This window comes from Trichosurus vulpecula, chromosome 2, assembly GCF_011100635.1.
Source record: "Trichosurus vulpecula isolate mTriVul1 chromosome 2, mTriVul1.pri, whole genome shotgun sequence".
NCBI classification, from domain to species: Eukaryota; Metazoa; Chordata; class Mammalia; order Diprotodontia; family Phalangeridae; genus Trichosurus; species Trichosurus vulpecula.
This window is the reverse complement of record NC_050574.1, coordinates 170,771,175-170,793,281: the sequence shown is the minus strand read 5'-3', so window position 1 is coordinate 170,793,281 and position 22,107 is coordinate 170,771,175. Positions and strand designations below refer to the sequence as shown.

Here is a 22,107-nt window from a genome sequence, read left to right as displayed (position 1 = left end):
CCTCCTTCACACCCCGCCTCTGCCCTGCCAACATGAGGTAGGCTCAGGCCCTGGGACATGACTGAACCTAGCTTTTCTGACACAACTTTCTTGTCATCTAAGAACTTAAAAAGTCCCAACCATGGAGTCCAGGCCTCTTGTACTTAGCTTCTTTAACTTGCCTTGCTGACCAGATGCATTTCTGTATGGAGAGGGTGGAAGGGCATGTCTATAATATAGTGGCTAAGTGCCACTATATCCTTATTGCATATCCTTGCTGTCAGGGCATGGAAAACCTCCACCATGCATACAAGTGTGTCCCTTGAAACTGCCTATTCCAATGTCAGCAGTCCAGGAGGTGTCCATAGACTGTATATGAAGCAAGGTGATATAGCTACAAGAGCACTGGCCCTGGAGGACCTAGATTTGAATCCTAGTAATAAAGTTAATGGCTTTAGTACCCTTGGCCAAGTCACTTAACCCCTCTAAACGCCAGTTTTGTCATCTGTAAACTGAGGATAGTAATAGTACCTACCACACTATGAAGATAAATGAGGTAATTGTGTGTGTGTGTGTGTGTGCACGTGCGCGCGCACGTGCGTATATGTATCTTCACAAACCTTAAAGTGCTACATTTAAGTTGTTATAATTAATAATGACAAATGGCATTTCCTTGCTTCATCCTTACCAAGTAGGAAGAAAAATCTCTCACATCAATTAACACCAGAACTTTAAATGGTACCTTATAGTAAGTCTAAAGATCTTTTTCTTCCTGAAAATCTTTTTTATCCATGTGTAATTTTGTTTTCTTCAGATTATTTAACAAAACATACAAAAATTTTTATAGAAGGAATTTTATAAAAATATATTTGTATTATATGTAATTATATATAAATATGTTACATACATTATATATGCTATATAGAAGGAATTTTATAAACAATATAAAAATGTTTATAGAAGGAAACACTGAGGCTCAGCACATGACAGTCATAGTACTTGAGTTCAAATCTTGACCACTCTTTACTATCTCTATGGCCTTGGATAAATCACTTAATCCCTTTGGACCTCAGTTTTCTTATCTGTAAAATGAGACGTTGGAACTAGATGTTTTCTAGGGTCCCTTCTGGCTCTAGATTGATTGATCCCATGGGCCTATCTTTTTTTCCTATTGTCTGTTTATCTCATTCCCCACAACAACTGCTTCCAAAGCTTTTGTTCTCTCCTCAAGCTCCCAACCTTACTCCCAACACTGAGAGCAAAAGATTTAGTTCCATTCTGTACATCCCTAGTCAGGAGGTAGGTAGCATTCTTCATCACCCATCCTATGGATTCCTCTGGAATCATGACTGATCATCACATTCATCAGAATTCTTAAATCTTTCAAAATTAAAGTGGCGTTTGCTAGAAACTGTTCCAGCTCTACTCACTTTGCTCAGCAGTGGTTCATGCACATCTTTTCAGGTTTCTCTGAAACTTTTTGATCATTTCTTATAATAGTATTCCATTACATTCATATACTAAAATTTGTTCATCTATTCCTCAAATGATGTGCAACTCTTAGTTTCCAGGTCTTCTCTCCCTGCCCCCCCCCCAAACAAAGCGCTTTTATAAATATTTCTGTGCATGTAGCATCTTTTCCTCTTTCTTTGGCCTCTGGGGCAAAGGCCTAGTAGTGGTATCACTGAAGCAATATTCCTACTCTTTAAAAGCCAGGAGTCCCTCTGTCTGCTCCTTTGGTCCCATCTCCTCTTGCCTTCCTCCACAACCTTGCATCAGCATTCATCTCTTTTCTCTCTACTGGCTCCTTTCTTCTTCTTTTTTTCAATCCAGTTTGGCTTTTTTTTTCAGTTCTGAATTCTCTTCCTCCCCTCTCTCCCTTCCCTACCCACTGAGAAGGCAAGAAAAAAAAAACCATTATAAATATCTAGAATCATTTCAGTCCTGTCTGTTTCTTTGTGACCCCATTTGGGATTTTCTTGGCAAAGATGCTGGAATGGTTTGCCCTTTTCTTCTCCAGCTCATTTGACTGAGGCAAACAGAGTTAAGTGACTTGCTCGGGGTCACACGACTAGTAAGTGTCTGAGGCCAGATTTGAACTCAGGAAGAGGAGTCTTCCTGACTCCCAGCCACACACTCTATCCATTGTACCACCTAGCTACCCTTAAGATAAACATGTCTTGCTAAGTGTCTCTCTTCTTGGTAGGCAAAGGAGCAAGTGACAGCACTCTCTCTTTCTCTCTCCTCCTCCCCCACCCCTTCTCTCTACCATTTCTCTGTGCTTGAAGTCACGAAGCCTGTAACATTCACCATTTCTATCATTTTTTTTTAACCATTTTGCTGCGGTAAAATCTCAAATTGTTTTGATTTGCATAAGGATAGGGATTTCACACATTCTGGGAAGCACCTTGGTGGAGAAACTCCCTCTATCAATGTAGCTTGGCATCTTCTCTACAACTTAAGAGAATAAAGTGTGTCCTAGAGCATTCTGAGGTTGAGTGATTTACTAAGAGTCATACAGCTGGCATATGCCAGTGGCAGGATTTGGACCCAGGTCTTCTTGGCTTTAAGGCTGGCTCTTCATGCATTATGTCACAAAAATTACTTATTCTTTGTGATTTAGAGCAAAGTTTCATAATATTTGAGGTTTATAAAAAATTATAAATCAAATATATTATTCAGAAACTTCAGAATGCAGAAAAATGACTTCAAAAATAGTATTGCAAATTCCCTTCAGACATTTGGCAAGTTCATAGACCAGTTGTTTTCCTTGAGATTGATGGCAGCACAAAGTCTTTCTTAAGTCTGACAGTCTCCCCCTTCCCCCCAATTACAATAGACTGTCCAAATTCTTTTTTGTAATGAATAATGCTTGAAGTAACTAGACTATCAGCTGGACGTGATAAACTACTATGCAGAGATTCTTGTGGAAATAATATGCAATAGATCTCGACATGTATATGATTATTAGTTCAATCTTCCCATATATACATGATGCATGGAAAGGGATTTTTTAATTCGGTGAATCCTTTACTTGGGTCGGTGTTTGAAATGTTTTGTTGGTATTTTGCTTTGTTTTCTTTCTGAATAGAGCTTTATCATCTCTCACTTCAAACTATATCTCTAAGTTATGTGAAAACAAAATACGGATCACTGTTTGCTTTGACATTGGATTGCTGAAAGCATGGGGAAATACATTATTTCGTTATTCATTATTTCATAATTCTAGATATAAGAAATACTAAGGCGTGGCTCAATTTCCATTTGTACTGTCAGTGACACAACAGTGGCAGTTGACTGATGGTTTATAAGCCTGTAGGACAAGTCTATGCAGTGTAAATTGAGGGGTGATTGTCAGTAGGTACTCTCCGTTGACAGTTTTGTTGCTCTGGCAATGGATGGTGATAATGTAATGAAGTCTCATATGTTTGATGGAGATATTGAACCTACTGAATGAAGATTAGGTATGTGATTTGGGATGTAGGATGAAAGGTACTCAAGCTGGGCCTGCAGGTTGTCTTTGCTGTTTATTTGCTTCTTTTATGTCATTATTTGATTCACTGTACCAGAAAATCCCAAGAGGAAGCAGTCAGCTAATACACACACACACACACACACACCACACATATATATACGTACACATGTATATATAATATATGTATATATGTATGTTTGTGTGTGTACACACACACACACACACACAGAGTCTTCTAGTAAGCCATGTTGGGGAAAGATGGAGAGTAATCCTTGAGGAAGCTGGGTATCCAGTCACTAGTAGAGAATTGACGTAGTTTGCAAAGACTTAACCTTGCAATGACATTTCCAGAAAGTAGTCAGCATACATGCCCACGTGCAGCTTGCCCTTGTCCCAGGTAAACCATTGGTGAGCCATCATGAAGATCGCTTTCAAAAACTGCTTCAGAATGATAATAATATTCGATAAAACAAACAGCTATCGGAAGGCAAAGGTTCCATTGAAATGTTTCTAATAGCAAGGAGCTGCACATATAGCAAATTCTGTTTCACTAATACTAGATTCATGCTAGGCAATGCAATCTAGGCAATTTAGCTGCTATCAGACCCTCATCAGAGATACTTTGTGCAAAGCCTTTCTATATTCCTTAATGGCACTTCAATTTTCTGAGACTTCTAAATGTCATAATGGTTTCAGATAGTAAGAGTCTCCAGAGGTGCTTATCTTGCTCACATCCCCAGATTTCCAAGAGTGTCACTTTTGGGAGATGGGACCAAGAGCAGGTCTGGTGTTAGAGTAAAGACGAGAGAGCTCCCAATAGGCATCTAGGGAGAAATGACAAAGACACGTGATTGTAGCAAAAATTCTTTTCTTTGATCTCCTGCCTAAAATCAAATAATGTTGAACAATAAAGAACTAAGGAAGGACAGCTAGGTGGCACAGTGAGTAGAGTACCGGTCCTGGAGTCAGGAGGACCTGAGTTCAAATTCGGCCTCAGATACTTGACACTACCAGTGTGACCTTGGGCAAGTCACTTAACGCCAATTGCCCTGCTTTCCCCCCCTTAAAAAAAAACAGCTAAGGAAACTCCCCTATTGTTTTTGCAACCTCTATATCATGACAGAGTCACAGAAGTCAAGTCTGAATAACTTTATCTTTCAGATGCCTGATAAATTCATCTTTTAGGAAGTAGAGAAAGCAATGGGGAGCTGCTACTACGGTTTTGATTCTGAGCAACAAAGATGAAGTGATTGATGAAGCAGAAAGGATAGGGAACCTAAGGAGAGAGTAACAAAGTTATATTAGAGTTCGTGATAGACGAGAAGTAGAATGCTGTTTGTTATCTGATTTTTGTTGTTCAGTCATGTCCAACTCTTTGTAACCCCATTTGGGGTTGTCTTGGCAAAAATACTGGAGTGGTTTGCCATTTCCTTCTCCAGCTCATTTTACAGATGAGGAAACTCATAGTTAAGTAAGTGTTTGAGGTCAGATTGAAATTCAGAACTTCCTGACTCCAAGCTCAGTTCTCTATCCACTGTGCCACTATTTGCCCTTCATAGGTACCCCACATTGGGGTGTAGGGTGTGTTCAGGGAAGACTAGTACCTCTGGTACGAACCCTTTCAGGCCTGCTTTCCACTTTTGATGTCTACCTGATCCACCTCTCACATGTGGCTCCAAGAAGCCACACCCCAGTAAACTGTTTTGGCAGATGGGCTAAACCAGATTGAGGGTAACTGAGGGGTCTCAAACTCATTGGTGAGTTAGTGGGGTGTCTACCCCAAGCAGGTGAAGACTTCTGGTAGAATAGGCAGATGAAAACAATTTGTTTCAATGGCCATGAAGGCAGCTAAAGCAGGCCCTGTGGAGCGCTTAAGAGCTTGGTTAGACATTGGAAACACCAAAGTCATCCACTGCATCTCCAACCATCACCAGTCATCTTGACTGTGTCCTGCGACTGGACTGTGATGACTCTGGAAGAGAGAGTGAGGCTGATGACTTCATGCAGCTCTGCTTTACTTAAATCCAATTTATGCATGAATCAAAAATATCAGCTATACCTTTTTACCATTTTTACTATTTCAAAGTCTATGGTGACAGGCAAATGATGAAGCAGCAGGAGCAGATACACAGGGAGCTGTATCATAACCCTACACACAGGCAGCCCAGGCCATAAAGTTGTCTTCTCACAGGAAGCAGCAGTGAGATTCAGCAGCCCCTTGGGTGTCTGAGCAGCCTTTTAAGGACTGCACTGCTCACCTCCTGTGAGGAAGGGGCTGGAAAAGGTACCCTAAAAATTGTCTGCTTACTCAACCCTGGCCTGATTACTGCAGAGAGCTCCCACCGTGCAGTTGAAACGCAAAAAAATGTACAAAAATTTCTGCAAAGGTGATTCCACTCACCATCAGTATATAGAATGCACATACTTACAGACAGCACAAAATCCAGTAGACCTGAAAGATGAACACCTCTTGTTGCAAGAGAAGTCAGCAGGTATCATATCCAACGTAGCAGCCCTGAGTGAAACAAGGCTGACAGATGAAGACCAACTTATTGAAGTTGGAGCTAGGTACACATTTTTCTGGAGTGGCCTCAGTGAAGGGTGTACCATGAAGCTGAAGTAGGTTTTGCAATCAAAACTAATCTAATCAATATGCTTGTATGCCTACTAAAAGTAGTGAACAATAGGCTCATGCCAGTGTGATTGCCACTTGCAGGAAAATGACACACCCACCATCATCAGTACCTGTGCTCCCACCATGATGAATCCTGTTGAGGTCAAAGAAAAATTTTATGAAGACCTGGAGACCTTTATCATCAATGTGCCAAAAGAGGACAGTCTTACAATTCTGGGTGGCTTTAATGGCAGAGTAGGCTCAGACTACTAGACATGGCAGGGAGTCCTTGGGAGGAATGGAGTTGGAAACAGCAATGGCAGTGGTCACTCACTACTGAAGATTTGTGCATCTCATGACTTTCTCATCACCAACACTGTCTTCTGCTTACCTAAACGCAATAAAACTTTGTGGATGCATCCTCACAGCAAACAAAGGCAATGTGTGGTGCAGAGTGCTGGACTGATCATAGACTTATCCCCTCTGAGCTAAATATTCGCATTCAACAAAAGTGGCGGCCCCAAGGCAAAATGACTACCAGAAAACTTAATATCAACAGACTAGAACATTTCTCTGAGTGGGGACAGTTCTTCGCTAACTTGAAGGGAAAATTGAGCCAGTACATGGTTGGCAACAGTGGAGCAGAAGAGCAATGGGTAGCTTTCAGAGATTTGGTGTATAGCACTGCATTTTCTCATCTGGGTCAGAACATTTGCAAACATCAAGGCTGATTTGACAAAAATGATGGGGAAATTTAGAAACTACTAAATGAAAAATGAGAACTCCACAGGGTTTACCAGCAGGATAGTTCATCCATCTCTAAGAAGGCAGAATTTAACTCCATCAAAAGTAAAGTATATGGCCCAAATTCAGTTTAACCACTATGTAACCTGGAGATTGCAGCCTCTCCATCCTCCTCCACCCACCCCCCCGCCTTAGGCTATTTGTGGATTCTTGCCATTGGAATTTCATTTTCTGTGTCCAGAAGTTCTGGGCAATTCTCTTCTATTATTTCCTTCATTATAGTGTTAAGAATTTTTTTCCCTGTCCAGACCTTCTGGGGAGGCCTAGGATCATTATATTGTCTCTACATATCCTGTCTTTGAGATCAGTATGTTTTACTTGCATAGTGAACATATTTTCTATTAATGTAATTGTTTTTTTTTTTTTGCATCTCTTCTTCTAGATTGTACTTCACTTCCCTGTATTTTCATTCCCAATTTATGGTTCTCTTTTTTGATTTTTGGAGGCTTACAGTTTTCAGTTTTTCTATTCTGCCCATTATTTTTTCTGTGCAAGCCATAAATTCTGCCCTCACAATTATCATCTCTTTCAAATCATTCAGGAACAGTGTGCTGTGGTTCCATGTTCTCCTCACATTCCACAGGGTCCTCTGCATCATCAAGAGTTGGATTGTTATATGGTGTAAGATATTGGTCTATGCCCAGTTTCTGCCCTACCATTTTCCAATTTTCCCAACAGTTTTTGTGAAATAGTGAATTATTAGCCCAGAAGCTGGCCTCTTTGGGTTTATCAAAGAGTAGATTGCTAAACTTGTTGATTTCTCCTAGTTGTGTACCTATCCTATTCCACTGATCCACACCCCTGTTTCTTAACCAGTACCAGGCAGTTTTGATGACTGCTGCTCTGTAGTTTAATATCTGGTATGGCTAGGCCACCTTCTCTAGCATTTCTTTTCATTAATACCCTAGATATTCTAGACCTCTTGTTCTTCCAGATGAATTTTGTTATTTTGTCCAGCTCAGTAAAATAATTTTTTGGTAGTTCAATTGGTATGGCACTGAATAGATAGATTAATTTAGGTAAAATTGTCATTTTTATTATATTAGTTCGGCCTAACCATGAGCAACTGATATTTTTCCATTTATTTAGATCTGATTTTATTCGCGTGAAAAGTGTTTCATTGTTATGTTCATATAGGCCCTGGGTTTGTCTTGGCAAATAGACTCCCAAATATTTTATAGTGTCTACAGTAACTTTGAATGAAATTTCTCTTTCTATCTCTTGCTGTTGGGCTTTGTCAGTAATGTATAGGAATGCTGAGGATTTATGTGGGTTTATTTTATATCCTGCAACTTTGCTAAAGTTGTTTATTATTTCAAGTAGTTTTTTACTTGATTCTCTAAATAAATCATCATATCATCTGCAAAAAGTGATAATTTAGTTTCTTCTTTTCCTATTCTAATTCCTTCAATTTCTTTTTCTTCTCTTATTGCTATAGCTAACGTTTCTAGTACCAAATTGAATAATAGGGGTGATGATGGACATCCTTGTTTCACCCCTGATCTTATTGGTAATGCATCTAGCTTATCCCCATTACAAATAATGCTTGTCAATGGTTTTAGGTAGATGCTATTTATAATTTTAAGGAAGGTTCCACTTATTCCTATGCTTTCTAGTGTTTTTAATAGGAATGGGTGTTGTACTTTGTCAAAGGCTTTTTCTGCGTCTATTGAGATGATCATATGGTTTCTGCTAGTTTTGTTGTTGATGTGGTCAATTATGCTAATAGTTTTCCTAATATTGAACCAGCCTTGCATTCCTGGAATAAAGTCAAAATGGGTTCATGATTTAGGAGTAAAAGCTGATACTATAAGTAATTTGGGAAAGCAAGGAATAGTTTACTTATCAGATTTATGGAAAAGTAAAGAATTCATGACCCAACAAGAGATAGAGAGCATTACAAAATGCAAAATGGATAATTTTGATTATGTCAAATTGAAATGTTTTTGTACAAAAAAAGCCAATGCAACAAAAATTAGGAGGGAAGCAGAAAATTGGGAGAAAATCTTTGCAACTAGTATCTCTGATAAAGGCCTCATTTCTAAAATATACAGGGAACTCAGCCAAATATATAGGAATACAAGCCATTCCCCAATTGAGAAATGGTCAAAGGATATGAACAGGCAGTTTCCAGAGGAAGAAATTAAAGCTATCTATAGGCATATGAAAAAATGCTCTGGATCACTACTGATTAGAGAAATGCAAATCAAAACAACTCTTAGATACCACATCTCTCCTGTCAGATTGGCTAAAATAACAAAACAGGAAAATGATAAATGCTGGAAAGGATGTGGGGAAATTGGAACATTGTTACATTGCTGGTGGAGTTGTGAGCTGATCCAGCCATTTTGGAGAGCAATTTGGAACTATGCCCAAAGGGTTATAAAAGTGTTCATACCCTTTGACCCGGCAATACCACTTCTAGGGTTGTATCCCAAAGAAATCACACAAGCGGGAAAAGGACCCATATGTACAAGGATATTTGTGGTGGCTCTTTTTGTGGTAGCCATGAATTGGAAATCAAAGGGATGCCCATCAATTGGGGAATGGCTGAACAAGCTGTGGTATATGAAGGTAATGGAATACTATTGTGCCATAAGAAATGGGGGTGATACGGACTTCGTAACAACCTGGAAAAACCTACACGACATAATGCTAAGTGAGCGGAGCAGAGCCAGGAGAACATTGTACACAACCACAGATATATGGATTCCGTGAGGACCAACCCTGACATACTTCGCTCTTCTCAGCAACGTAAGGTGCAAGGACAACTCCAAGGGACTCACGATGGAGAATGCTATCTTCATCCAGAGAAAGAATTGTGAAGTTTGAATACAGATTGAGGCTCACTACATGCTTACCTTTTTTCTTCTCTTTTGTTTTTGTTTTTGGGTTGGTTTTTTTTTTTTTGGTCCTGTCTCTTCTTTCTCATGATTCATTCCATTGGGCATAATTCTTCTCCACAACTTGACTAGTGTATAAATTAATTCAATGCGAAGTTATACATGGTAGTTATATGAGATTCCATGCTGTCTTGGGGAGGGAGGGGGGAGGGAGGGGAGAAAATCTGGAAATCAAAATTATGTAGAACCGTGTGTGGTAAACTAAAAATAAAAAAAAAAATTAAAATTTAAAAAGTTGGATTGTTTTCCTGTTTTGCAATATTTATTTCTAGATTCCTGAACTTGTTTATTAGATTTGGAATCCATATTTCCTTCCATTGTTACTGCTTTCCTTGTTATTTTGCTTCCATTAAAGGTCTTTGAGTTTTCTTTTTCTTTATATTTTTGGTAATTTCAGTCCTTTTCACCCCTGCCCCTCCCCATTTACCCCTATCACTCTCTGACTGCCTATCCTCTGATTTTGGTTTCCTTGAGAGGTGAATCTCAAAGCATCCCAGGCTCCTCCCATGCTGGATAATTCACAGTTCAGCACTCTAAGTCTCTGCCCCAAGTGAGTTTTGGATGGACAGAACTGCCCTCAGCTAGATGCTGTGCTGTTTTCCTCAGGCTTAGTGGAATGCAGCACAATCCTCATATACACAGTGGTCTGTCCTGGTGTCCTATCCTGTCTTCTTTGTTCCTTTGGTCCAGAACTGGCAGTTCTGAGCTTTGCAGCACTGGTACTGTGAGGTAATCTGCCCCAGGACTGACTGTACTGGTATCATGGGATTGTCCTGGCACTGGCAGTTCAGAGCTTTGCAGTGCTTTTGCTATGGAGTTATGGCTTTGAGAGGCTCTTATTTCTTCAAGGTTGTAGTGGAGCTGACTCTCACTGCCAGATTTCCACAACCTGGAACCAGGGTCTTCATGGCACTCCATAGAGGGAGGAGGGATCAGAACAAGAGGGGAGTGGGGTTTGTTGCATGCCCTGACCCATGTGTTGAGTTCTTGGGTCTGCTAGTGCCTCCTCGTTGTCAGGGAGGCTTGGGAAGGGGTGCTGAGTTAGCTTGAGGTCAGTGTCAGTTCCTGGGATTTTGTTTTTAACTGTGTTTTGGATTATGGGTGTCCCAGACTGTGAAGACAGCTGAAGTTGCTTTGTCTTTGGCACATAATTTCTGTTTTGGAGAGCTATGAGAGGTTGTGGGGATCAGAAAAAGTCTAGTCTTCCATCTTGTTGTTCACATGACCCGGAACCTTAGGCCTTCGCTTCTTCCTCTGTACTGTTTCACTTAGTGATCTCATCAGTTCCCATGGGTTTAATTATTATCTCTATGTGATAATTTTCAAATCTACTCATCTAGCCTTAATCACTCTGTTGAGCTATAGTCTTGCATCTCTGACTGCCTTTTAGACATCTTGAATTGGATGTCCAATATACATCTCATATTCAACGTGTCCAAAACTCACCTTATTGTCTTTCCTCCTGAACCCTTTTGCCCCTCCACTGAACTTCCCTGTTGTTATTGAGTGCACCAGCATGTTCTTAGTCTTCTACATGCACAGCCTAATGTCGTCCTCAAATCCATCTACCCCCTTGTCCAATCTGTTTCCCAGGTCTGCTGATTGCACCTTTGCAGCATCTCGAATATGGATTCTTCTCTCCTCTGATAATGCCATGACACTGAGTAGGCCCTCATTACCCTGTACTTGGACTGCTGTGAAAGCTTGCTAGTGGGTCTTCCTGCCTCAAATTTCTCCCTGCTCGGATCTGTCCTCTGTTCAGCTAGGTCTCCAGTGGCTCCCTGTCACCTCTGGGATCAAATGCAAAATCCTATGATGTTCAAAGCCATTTGTAACCTAGTTCCTACCTACTTTTCTAATTATTCCCTGATAGGTGGGCATTCTTTGACCCAGTAACACTGGCTTCTTTGCTGTTCCATGAACAAGTCAATTCATCTCTATTAATACCCATCTCTTGGGCATTTTCTGTGGCTGTCCCCCATGCCCGAAATGCTCTCCTTCCTTATTGCCACCACCTCCTAGCTTCCCTGGTATCCTTCAAATCTCAATTTAAATCTATTCTATAGGAAGCCTTTTCTAACCCCTCTTAATTCTCCCACCTTACCTCTTTGGATTATTTTCTATTTATCTTAAATATAGATTGTACATGTTTGCGGTTGTTTCCCTCATTAGATTGAGGTTAAGGACTGGGGTTTTGTGTGTGTGTGTGTGTGTGTGTGTGTGTGTGTGTGTGTTTCTTCCCAGCACTTAGCAAAGTGCCTGGAACATAGTATGTGCTTAATAAATGCTTTCTGACTGATTGATCTCTAATGGACACTTCATTGCCCAAACTCAATAATTTCTTTTCCCAAACTGCATAGGCTTGCTCTTTGTGGGAATCATTTCTCTAACCTTTAAATACAAATGATACACATCAACAGAGATTTGGTGTGTAATTTAAAAAAATCAACCCATTGAGATATACAGAAGGCCCCTAACCTGGTCCTGGGTCATTGAGAATAAGAATACACATTAGGCAGCCAAACTTTCTATCCCTGAGTCTGAATACAATTCTTGTTTTTCTGCTAGACAAAATAATCCCAGTGCCAATGACTCACTGAGGCACAGGGATTAGATGTAGTGGAAGGGGGTAATCATTTCTGGATTTCGTCTCAGACCACAAACAAGTGTCAGTGTATTTTAAGAAGACAAGAATGATGTCAACCTCCGACTATCAAAAGCCAGCATTCTCCTTTTGGACTCCATAACTTTGCAAAGTACAAGAGTGAAGATGGGCCACTGTGAGGGCTGTAGGTTCCTTGGGAGCAGCACAGTTATTGCATGGCAGACGATAAGATACATGGAGCGAAGGGGAGTATCTGCCCCAGCTACTTGAGCTCGTGGTGGGTTCAATTCTTGAGTCTCACTCCTCATCTGTGTCATTCAGAAGTGCTTCCTGAGGGTTGGAACCTGATATCAGCTTTTGAATCCCAATGCTTTCTTCACCTCTGGATCTCTTCAACCGATTTACTATACTACAAGAGAGGATTCATGAGAAATATTAAATCCACCAGAAAAATGAGTTCTGGCTCCCACACCAAAGGGAAAGGGGGAAAGGGAAGGAATGAACATTTATTAAGCACCTACTATGTACCAGACACTGTGCTAAGCTCTTTACAAATATCTCATTTGTTAGGAGGCCTTGAGGAAATTAGGTAATGAAGCAAAAAGAAAGAGAATGCCCACAGTCACTCCTTTCCATCTGTCTTTCTTGGCACTCTGGGTCTAGAGGAGGATCTTGGGTATATCTGTTCCACTGGGGAGATGAGAAGCCAGATAAAAATCCTAAACATAAGGGTGATTATTTACAATAGGGGCAAGGGCATAAGAAACACAAATATTTCCACCTGATAGACTTCTATGTCTGAATGACAAGGTGAGGGTAGGGGTTAGGCTTGTAAAAAAAGGGCTTGGGAGGCAGTTGATAGTGGGGTTCAGTATATTTCCTCCCGTACATACCCACAAACCAGAGAGTAGTTGATGGCTACAATGATCATAGCAGCCAGGTAGTGCCAGCAGAAACACATGGTGATAAACATGATGTTATCATGAGATGTTTGGTCCCATGCAGGACCCCCAGAAGGTGGAAACAGCACAAAGCCAATCTAGGAAAATCGCAAGAAGAAAACTCTCATTATCAGCTTACCTTCTGGGTCTTTGCCCCTGGAACACAAGGGCCATTCTTTAAAGACCAGTTACTTCTTTATTCTAAAACTGGTTTCAACCAAGACTTATTTAAAAGGAAATTCCAGGGTCACTTCCTTCGGCTGAATAACAATTTATTTGCAGCAAACAGCAAAGACAGATGTGTCCTTGATTATAGTCTTCATGGGCAAAGTAAGCGTATGATTGGGCAGCTATATGGCTTGCCCAGGCTCTGGCTTGGCAGTATAGTGGCAGACTCTTTGTGAGTAGGATTCAGATGGTATGGGGACCCAGGGGTAGGGGTAATCTCCAGTTTACTGGTACTACTGAATAGTTACTGATAGATCTAAGATTCCAGTTGCCATGATCCCCTTAGCCCTTCCCTGTAATGCTTATCCTTGACTTCTTTACCCACCATGGGGGCCCTCACTCTCTTGTCCTGCCACAAGCCTGAGAAGCATTCTCTTGTGGACTCACCTGCCAGAACCAGGTGCCGTGGGCAATAGCAAGGCTGCATCGGAAGAGCTCCAGAACAATATTGTCCCTGAGGAAAATTTCAATGAAGGTGGTAATGGCTCCTCCAACAAGCGTAAATAGCAGGAGAAGGTGGATGTGCTGGTCCAATGGTGGCCGACCATGGACATGATAATAGAAGAGCATACCTGACACAAACCAAGTCACAACCATTAATGAGTTGTTTGTTTCTTCATTTACATCTTCACTTGGGCTGCTTCTCAATACCACGATGCTCTTCCTATGCTCCTCCTCTCCTGACACCATCCCGAGCCTGGCCTTCCCCAATTAATTCAATCTTCCATTCTAGTCATAACTCCTTCACTTATGGGACCCTTTAGCACTTCCTGAGCCATTTTAGTGAACCTTTTGCTTGTTTATGGCTTTATAGGTTTTATTAGGCCATTCCATGTGTTTGTGTTCTCCCAATAGGTTACACATAAATGGGCATTTTTGCTCTTTGTACCTGACCACTGAGAAGACTGAATTGATATGGTATCATTTTCTTATTGATCCTATTTACACGTAGTTGTTTCATCCTGTAACTGCTTAAGTCATGGTTCTTTGTCTCTGAATTTACTTCAGAATTTAGCTGGCCTCTAATGAGTTAAGTTTAAAAATCCAGCTCTCCTGCCTTAAGGAACTTAACTCATGTGGGGAATGTGTGTGAACACAAAGGCGGTCTAATAGCTTTATACCATCCAAGCAATCCTTCAAGGGTGTCTGGTTTGCTATCCAAATGTCTAGCCTACTATCTCATACCTAGACTCAGAGGATGAACTTAGTGTCTTATGAGAGAAGAGGTGGATGGGTGGATGGTGGTGGTGGTGGGGTTGTTGTTAGCCCCCATTATCAAACTTCTAACCAATCATGTTGTTCCCTGTGCCTCAGATATAGGGACATGTCTTTTTGGATGGGCAAAAGGAGCCTTGAGTTTTTGACCTCATTCAAAAATTAGATAGATGTGGCTCTGTCAGAAGTCCCTGAACACCCAACTGCTAGCATAGGAAGAATACTTCTTGTACACAAGAGAAAATTAGCCAAAGGAGCCAGAAGTGTTCTATACCTGTGTCAGACCTCTGTGCAAAGTCACTCCTCCCTAGAATGCTGGAGGAGGTGACTGTGAAAGGGGATTGAGAAAGAACAAATCTAAGTCCCCAAGTTTAAGTTTTGCTGTTGTCCATGAGTCTGTCCACAACATGAATGTACTGGGCAGAGTAGCAGTGTGTGTAGAACCCTATATGAAGCCTTGTGGGGTCATGTTTGAGTCTTAACAGTAGGGTAAACTGAGACAAATCTCTGAGCAAAATAACATTTATTAACAGGGGCATGCTGCCTGACAATTAAAGAGGTCAATGGATTGCCTCCATTTATACCAAAGACCCCAAGCAAAAGGACAATTCCCTTTATATAAGTTTTGGGGAGTACAGAATAAAAGAATAGAACAGGATAGATGACATCACAGAATTGGGGACAAGATGACTGATGTCCCTATATCTGCTTTGGCCAAAAGGAAGAGAAGTAGGGTTGCATTGAAAGTTAGGTGACTTCTAGGAAGATGGAAACTTGAAAGGTTATAAGAGAACCTACTTGTTCAATATCACCTTCAAAACTATTAAAAGAAATAGTCTCACTCCTAAAGAACATGCCTATGGGATGCCCCCAAGAAGACATCTTCCTTTGCAAAGGAGAATTGTAGATAGGGTCGCTCTTTCCCAGTGAGTAATCAGCTTTGCTCAGTGACCTTTGAAGTGATATGAACTTATTGCCTTTTTCTTTTAAAATTGGGGTAGGATGGGAGGAAAGGATTGGTGGTCCAAGTTCCCAGAAATGGTCTTTTTCTAGTGTGTGTTATGAAGTTCATCCTACTTGTTTAGGCTCTTTGTGGGTCCTGAAATGGGATTTTCTAGTCAAGTATTTTGTGGGTGGGGCAGCTAGGGAGCACAGTGGATAGAGAAGACTCATCTTCCAGAGTTCAATTCTGGCCTCAGATACTTATTAGCTATATGATCTTGGGTAAGTCACTTAACTCTGCCTGCCTCAGTTTCCTCTTCTGTAAAATGAGCTAGAGAAGGAAATAGTAAACAACTCCAGTATCTTTGCCAAGAAAACCCCAAATGTGGTCACAAAGAGTTGGACGTGACCGAAACAACGAAACAATAACAATTTTGTCAGTGAGCCACGTGGTCTGTTGTGTCTTGTCCCTTTGGAGACTCATGTTCCTTCCCTTCTCCCTCTTCCTACTTGCCTTCTGTGATTGCAGCCAATGCCAACAGAAGCCGGTCCAGCCCCAGAGGGATAACAGGGAAGAGAAAAGTGAGCATGTCCATGAGGCCAGAGAGCCCATAGAACAGATACATGGTGCAGTGCTGCCAGTTCATCAATTTGATCCAGTCTTGGTCATTGTATAGGTGCATGTGGGGCCCATCTGGAACAAACTGCTCTGCAAGGATCCCTGGTAGGAAACAAGAAAGGGAATGAAGGATAGAGGATGACCCTGTAGGGCCCTGATTTCTGTTTTCTGAGGAGCAACTGATGCCTATGTTAGAGAGAAATGGAATATTTATGCTTGGTCTTCTGTGTGGACGCTGAAATTTTTGCTCTTTTCTCAGGGAGCAGCATATAGCTGGAGCCCAACAAATATTTATTCAATAATGAAGGAAGGAAGGAACAAATGAATGAATGTGATCTGCCTAACAGTGGACACGAACATGAATTACTCCGGACAGCTAAGGAAGATGTTTTGTGGCTTGCATGGCTAGTATATGGAATCATTCAGACTCATGTAAGCCAGACTCAGCATACGGCCAAAGGTTTGTCATGGTCTCTGCCTCAGTTTTCCTCTCCAAACTACTCATAGGTCAAAACTGACAAGTGGTAGAGGACACCAGCTAGAAACAAGCCATGGAGAGGCACTTTTCTTGACCCATCAATACCATCCTATTGGGTGCTCTGAGGGAACACCTCATCACTGACTATAACGATAGCTTCCTAATGGTTCTTCCTGTATCCAGTCTATCTCTTTTCTTATCTATCCTTCATGTTATTTGAGTAACCTCTTCAGTGAACCACTTGGAACATTTTATACCTCTTCTCAAAAAACCTTCCTTCCCTCCCTGTCGTATACCAGATTAAGTAATCTCATGATCTAGGCTTCCATGATCCCCTTCAACAACTTGAATGAGTCCAACCTACCTTTATAAGCATTACCTCTATTTCCTCTAGTGTTCTCTACTTTCCAGCTAAAGTAAATTACTGACCACCTCCTATTCTTCCTTCCTCTCTTGTTTCAGTCAGTCTGTTTGTGCTTTCTCCAGTGCCTGGAATATATTCCCCCATTTCTGCCTGCCCAAATCCTTCCCTTCTTTGAAGGTTAAACTCAGATACCATAGCCCTTTCATGAAGCTTTCCCTATTCCCTCATCTAGAAGGGAGCTCTTCCTTCTCAAATTGCTCATAGTTCTTTGTTTGAATCTCTCCTTTTTCATTGATCACATTCTATCATGTTAGAATTATATGTGAGTATGTCCTCCCATAGAATGTGTCATATTCTTTCTCTCCTCCCATTACAGCATACATTCTTTGAAGGCAAGAATTGCGCCTTGTTTGAAGCGTGTATCCCCAGCGTCTAAGCAGTTGTCAGGACTTGTTTCTACTTTTGCAGCGTCTCCCACTTTTGTGCCCTTTCCCCCCATTCACACCTTATTCAGGTCCTTCTCACCTCTCACTTGGATAAGTGGCAGCAGCTTACTAGATGGACTTTTGGCTTCTAGGCCCTCCCTTCTTTAATTAACTCTTCTACCCAAAAGCTGCAAAAATTTCTTCCTAAGCATAAATCTGACCATGTCGTTCTCCTCCTCGGTAACCTCAGCATCTCCCAATATTGCCTCTAGGAAGAAAATATGAACTTCTCAGATTTGAATTTAAAGCCCTTCATGATCGTTCCAGCCTCCCTTTCCAGACTTTCACATCCATCTCCTTCATGAATTCGCTATGTAACCTCCCACCTCTAGGCTGTTTCCTCCCATCTTGAATGTGTCCTTTCTCACCTCCACCTCGTAGAATCCCTAGTTTCTTTTAAGGTTCAGTGCATGGACCATCTCACCGTTTTGATCCCTACAGTTATTAGAGCTTTCTCCCTTCTCCTCCAATTATCATCATTTACTTATCCATGTGTTATATTGCCCCTCCCCCACCCCCCACCCAAGTAGAAAGTAAGCGACTTGAGTACAGGCATGGCTTGTCATTCTGACTTGCAGTCTCTAGCACATAGGACAGAGCAGTAGGTGGTTAATAAATTCTTTGTTGGATTGGATTGAATTGCTGCCCTTGCAGGTCTTTCCCAGATGATGGAGGAGAGGAAAGCGCCTGAACCAGTCTTATGTCCTTGGGAAAGGGAAACCTTTCACAAACAATTCTTCAGTAGCTTCCATAGAATCCTTCTATTATTGATTGTCCGCTTACTACCCTACTGGCCCTCCTGCCTGGGACATGGGAAGTGCTTACTGTTAGCCACTCAAAGTCCAAATCTTTTCTAGTGCATATTATGAGAAATAAGTGAAAGAAAAAGGTCAATTAGTCTAAAACTGACCCTAGTCGCTCCTTCACTTAGAATCTCCTCAGCACTCAGTGACTCACTTTGCACAATTACAATCCTGCATTTATTGCTTGGTAAGAGTTCTTAAGTCTAATAAAATCCTGTAAACTCTAAACTCTCCTAGGTCAGAGACTATGTTCTTTTTCTTTGGTTTCCTGCAGCTTAGCATACTGTCCTCATAGGAGGTAAGCTCTTTGAGGGCAGGGAGTTTCATTTTTGTTTTGTATTCCTAAGCACTTAGCAAAGTGTCTTACACATTAGGAGATAATATATAAACGTTTATTGGTTGAGTGATTTATCAGTTTAAGATTTCATTTTTAGTCTTGGCATCTAAGTATCCTTAGATTGTAGCACAGTGTTTGGCAAATTTATGGAATCATATATACAGGTTGTCCTAAAAGCCTTGTTTAAAGCTAAGACTGCACTAAGACTTTTGGGACACCTGTTCTGTCACATGTGTAGAATGAGAAGGGGCCTTTGAGTGCAGCATCTTCATTTTATAGATGAGGAAGCTGAGGCTGAAGGAAGTTAAGTAAATGTCCCAAGGCTACACAGTAGCAAGTGGCTCAGGTGGGATTTGAACTCAGGTTCTTTGGCTCCAAATCTAGTATTCTTTCCGTTGTCCCATATTGCTTCCTATTCTGGGCATTTAATAAATACTTGATTGATTAATTGACTAGTGCAGATCAGCATCTTATCTATAACTTATAGCCCTAAAACAGTTGCCTGGGTCACCCAGCTAGCAAGAGTCAGAAATGGGACTTGAACTTTAAATGTCCTCTGTGCAGTTCTGGCCTTCTATCCTATGTCACACTGCCTCTCATTGTGCTATGTCCTACATCCTAAAATCATCATAATTACAGGAGTCCACTTATGCCAGATGCTTTGAAGAGCAAAGTATAATCTCTGATAGGTCCTTCCAACTTGAAATGACTTTTATTATGAGCTGAATTAAATTCAATTTAGCAAGCATTTATTAAGCACCTGATATGTATTGGGCACCGTGCTAGGAATATATCACTGACAAACTGGCAATTTCTATTTTCAGTGTTTCTTTGAATGGGAAGACATTGACTTTTAGCCCATTGGTGGGATGAGAGGCAGGGAGGGGTGTGTGTGTGTGTGTATGTGTGTGTGTGTGTGTGTGTGTGTGTGTGTGTGTGTGTGTGTGTGTCAACAGAAGGTCCTAGATATGGCAGGGAAATCCCAGGGCTAAGTTCCCTGCCTTCTCTTACCAACTGCAGCAAAGAAGACTCTGACCCCTCCATCGATGATCTCGATCTTCTGATAGTAGTAGTTCAGCTTTCTGTTTTTTCCTTTCTGACTTGTGTATCTGAATGAGTATTTCAGTGACCACCAGATCCCAATCAGTAAGAAGAAACTCCCTGGGAGGGCATGGCCCTTGAAGTTTGCCATTATATTATCAAAGGACCTAAAAGATGAAGAGGAAGTTGTTAGGTAGATGAATAAGGGACAAATTTGATATTCACTTTGATAGTAAATAGAGAGTAATGAACACAGAGATGGATGGGTCCAAAGTCAAGTCCAGTCTAGACTAATCAACCCAATTCTGCTAAATAGAGTCATGCTAAGGATTTAGCCAGTTTAGTACAGTCATGAGTTTTTAGTAAAGGGCATTCAATAGATGCTTTTTTAAAATTAATTTTTTTAATTTTTAGTTTACAAAGCTCAATTATACAAGTTTTTGAGTTCCAAATTTTCTCCCCCTCCTTCCCCAAGATGGCGCATAATCTGTGTTTTGTTTTGTATTCCTAAGCACTTAGCAAAGTGTCTTACACATTAGGAGATAATATATAAATGTTTATTGGTTGAGTGAATTAAACTTATACCTTCGAATTAAACTTATTTACGCAATAATCAAGTTGTAAAGAATTATAACCAATGGGATGAATCATGAGAAAGAAGAAACAAAACCAAAAAAGAAGGAAAAAAAAGAGCAAATAGTTTGTCTCAATCTGCATTTAGACTCCGTAATTCTTTCTCTGGACATGCATAGCCTTTTCTATCATGAGTGTTTTGGAGCTGTCTTAGAACCTTGAATTGCTGAGAAGAGCCAAGTCCATCAAAGTTAGTCCTTACAGATACTGTGTGTCTGTAACTATGTATAATGTTCTCCTGGTTCTACTCCCCTCACTCAGCATCAGATCATGTAAGCCTTTCCAGGTTATTATGAAGTCCATCTGCTCCTCATTTCTTATAGCACAATAGTATTCCATTACATTCATATATCACAACTTGTCTAGCCATTCCCCAATTGATGGGCATTCCCTCAATTTCCAATTCTTTGCCACCACAAAAAGAGGTACTATAAATATTTTTGTACATATGGGTCCTTTTCCCAATTGTATGATCTTTTTGGGATACAGACCTAGTAGTGGTATTGCTGGCTCAAAGGGTATGCATAGTTTTATAGCCCTTTGGGCATAGTTCCAAATTGCTCTCCAAAATGGTTATTAAGTGCACAACTCCACCAACAGTGCATTAGTGTTCCAATTTTCTGACATCTTCACCAACATTTATTATTTTCTTTTTTTGTCATATTAGCTAATCTTACAGGTGTGATATGGTACCTAAGAGTTGTTTTAATTTGCATTTCTCTAATCAATAGTAATTTAGAACATTTTTTCATATGACTATAGATAGCTTTAATTTCTTCAACTGAAAACTGCCTGTTCATATCCTTTGACCATTTATCAATTGGGGAATGACTTGTATTCTTATAAATTTGACTCAGTTCTCTATATAGTGTAGAAATGAGGTGTTTATCAGAGACCCTGGCCGTAAAAATTGTTTCCCAGCTTTCTGCTTCCTTTCTAATCTTGGTTGCATTGGTTTTGTTTGTGCAAAACCTTTTTAATTTAATGTAATCAAAATTATTCGTTTTGCATTTCATGGTGTTCTCTGTCTCTTGCTTGGTCATAAATTCTTCCCTTCTCCATAGATCTGACAGGTAATTAACTATCCCCTGCTCTCCTAATTGGCTTCTGGTATCACCTTTTTTGTCTAAAGCATACATCCATTTTGACCTTATCTTGGTATACCCTGTAAGATTTTGGTCTATGACTACTTTCTGTCATACTATTTTCCAGTTTTCCCAGCAGTTTTTGACCAATGGTGAATTCTTATTCCAGAAGCTGGAGTCTTAGAGTTTATCAAATAGTAGATTACTACAGTCGTTGACTACTCTGTCTTGTGTACCTAACCTATTCACTGATCCACCCCCCTATTTCTTAGCCAGTGCCAGATAGTTTTGATGATTGCTGCTTTATAATACAGTAGATCAGGTATGGCTAGACTACCTTCCCTTGCATTTATTTTCATTATGAATTCAGGTTTCAAAATGGCACACACTGTACCAGCCAGAGGATGTCTTAAGGCAAAAGTCATACAAAATTCAATAAGTGCTCTTGTTTTTCATTCTCATCCCCTCCCTCTTGTCGAGCTGAGTTCAGTCCTGTCCCTTCCCTTGTCATTGTAGTCTTAGTTCTATTATCTGGGGGACTTAAAATTTCTGAGTT

The 22,107-nt window shown here is 40.6% G+C and overlaps 1 protein-coding gene and 1 pseudogene across 1 annotated transcript; both read right to left on the bottom strand.

Annotated features, from left to right (window-relative positions):
- Nucleotides 1-3,107: 3,107 nt before the first annotated feature.
- Nucleotides 3,108-4,020, bottom strand: LOC118836855 (annotated as a pseudogene).
- An 8,066-nt stretch (nucleotides 4,021-12,086) lies between these two features.
- TMEM45B (transmembrane protein 45B) lies at nucleotides 12,087-19,984 on the bottom strand. The gene is made up of 5 exons (XM_036746081.1): nucleotides 19,804-19,984; nucleotides 16,221-16,427; nucleotides 13,937-14,121; nucleotides 13,274-13,419; nucleotides 12,087-12,789 (listed from the first exon to the last, which is right to left on the bottom strand). Exons 1-5 carry the CDS (start codon nucleotides 19,982-19,984, stop codon nucleotides 12,678-12,680), a joined length of 831 nt encoding a protein of 276 aa, XP_036601976.1. The 3' UTR covers nucleotides 12,087-12,677.
- Nucleotides 19,985-22,107: the final 2,123 nt, after the last annotated feature.

What these genes read in the sequence shown, in the direction of transcription:
- TMEM45B (XM_036746081.1), bottom strand. Translation starts at nt 19,984, where the DNA reads ATGGCAAACTTCAAGGGCCATGCCCTCCCAGGGAGTTTCTTCTTACTG. An exon ending in ATTGGCTGCAATCACAGAAG is followed by an intron (nt 14,122 to 16,220) that starts GCAAGTAGGAAG and finishes GGTTTGTGTCAG; the next exon opens with GTATGCTCTTCTATTATCAT. An exon ending in ACGGCACCTGGTTCTGGCAG is followed by an intron (nt 13,420 to 13,936) that starts GTGAGTCCACAA and finishes CGATTTTCCTAG; the next exon opens with ATTGGCTTTGTGCTGTTTCC.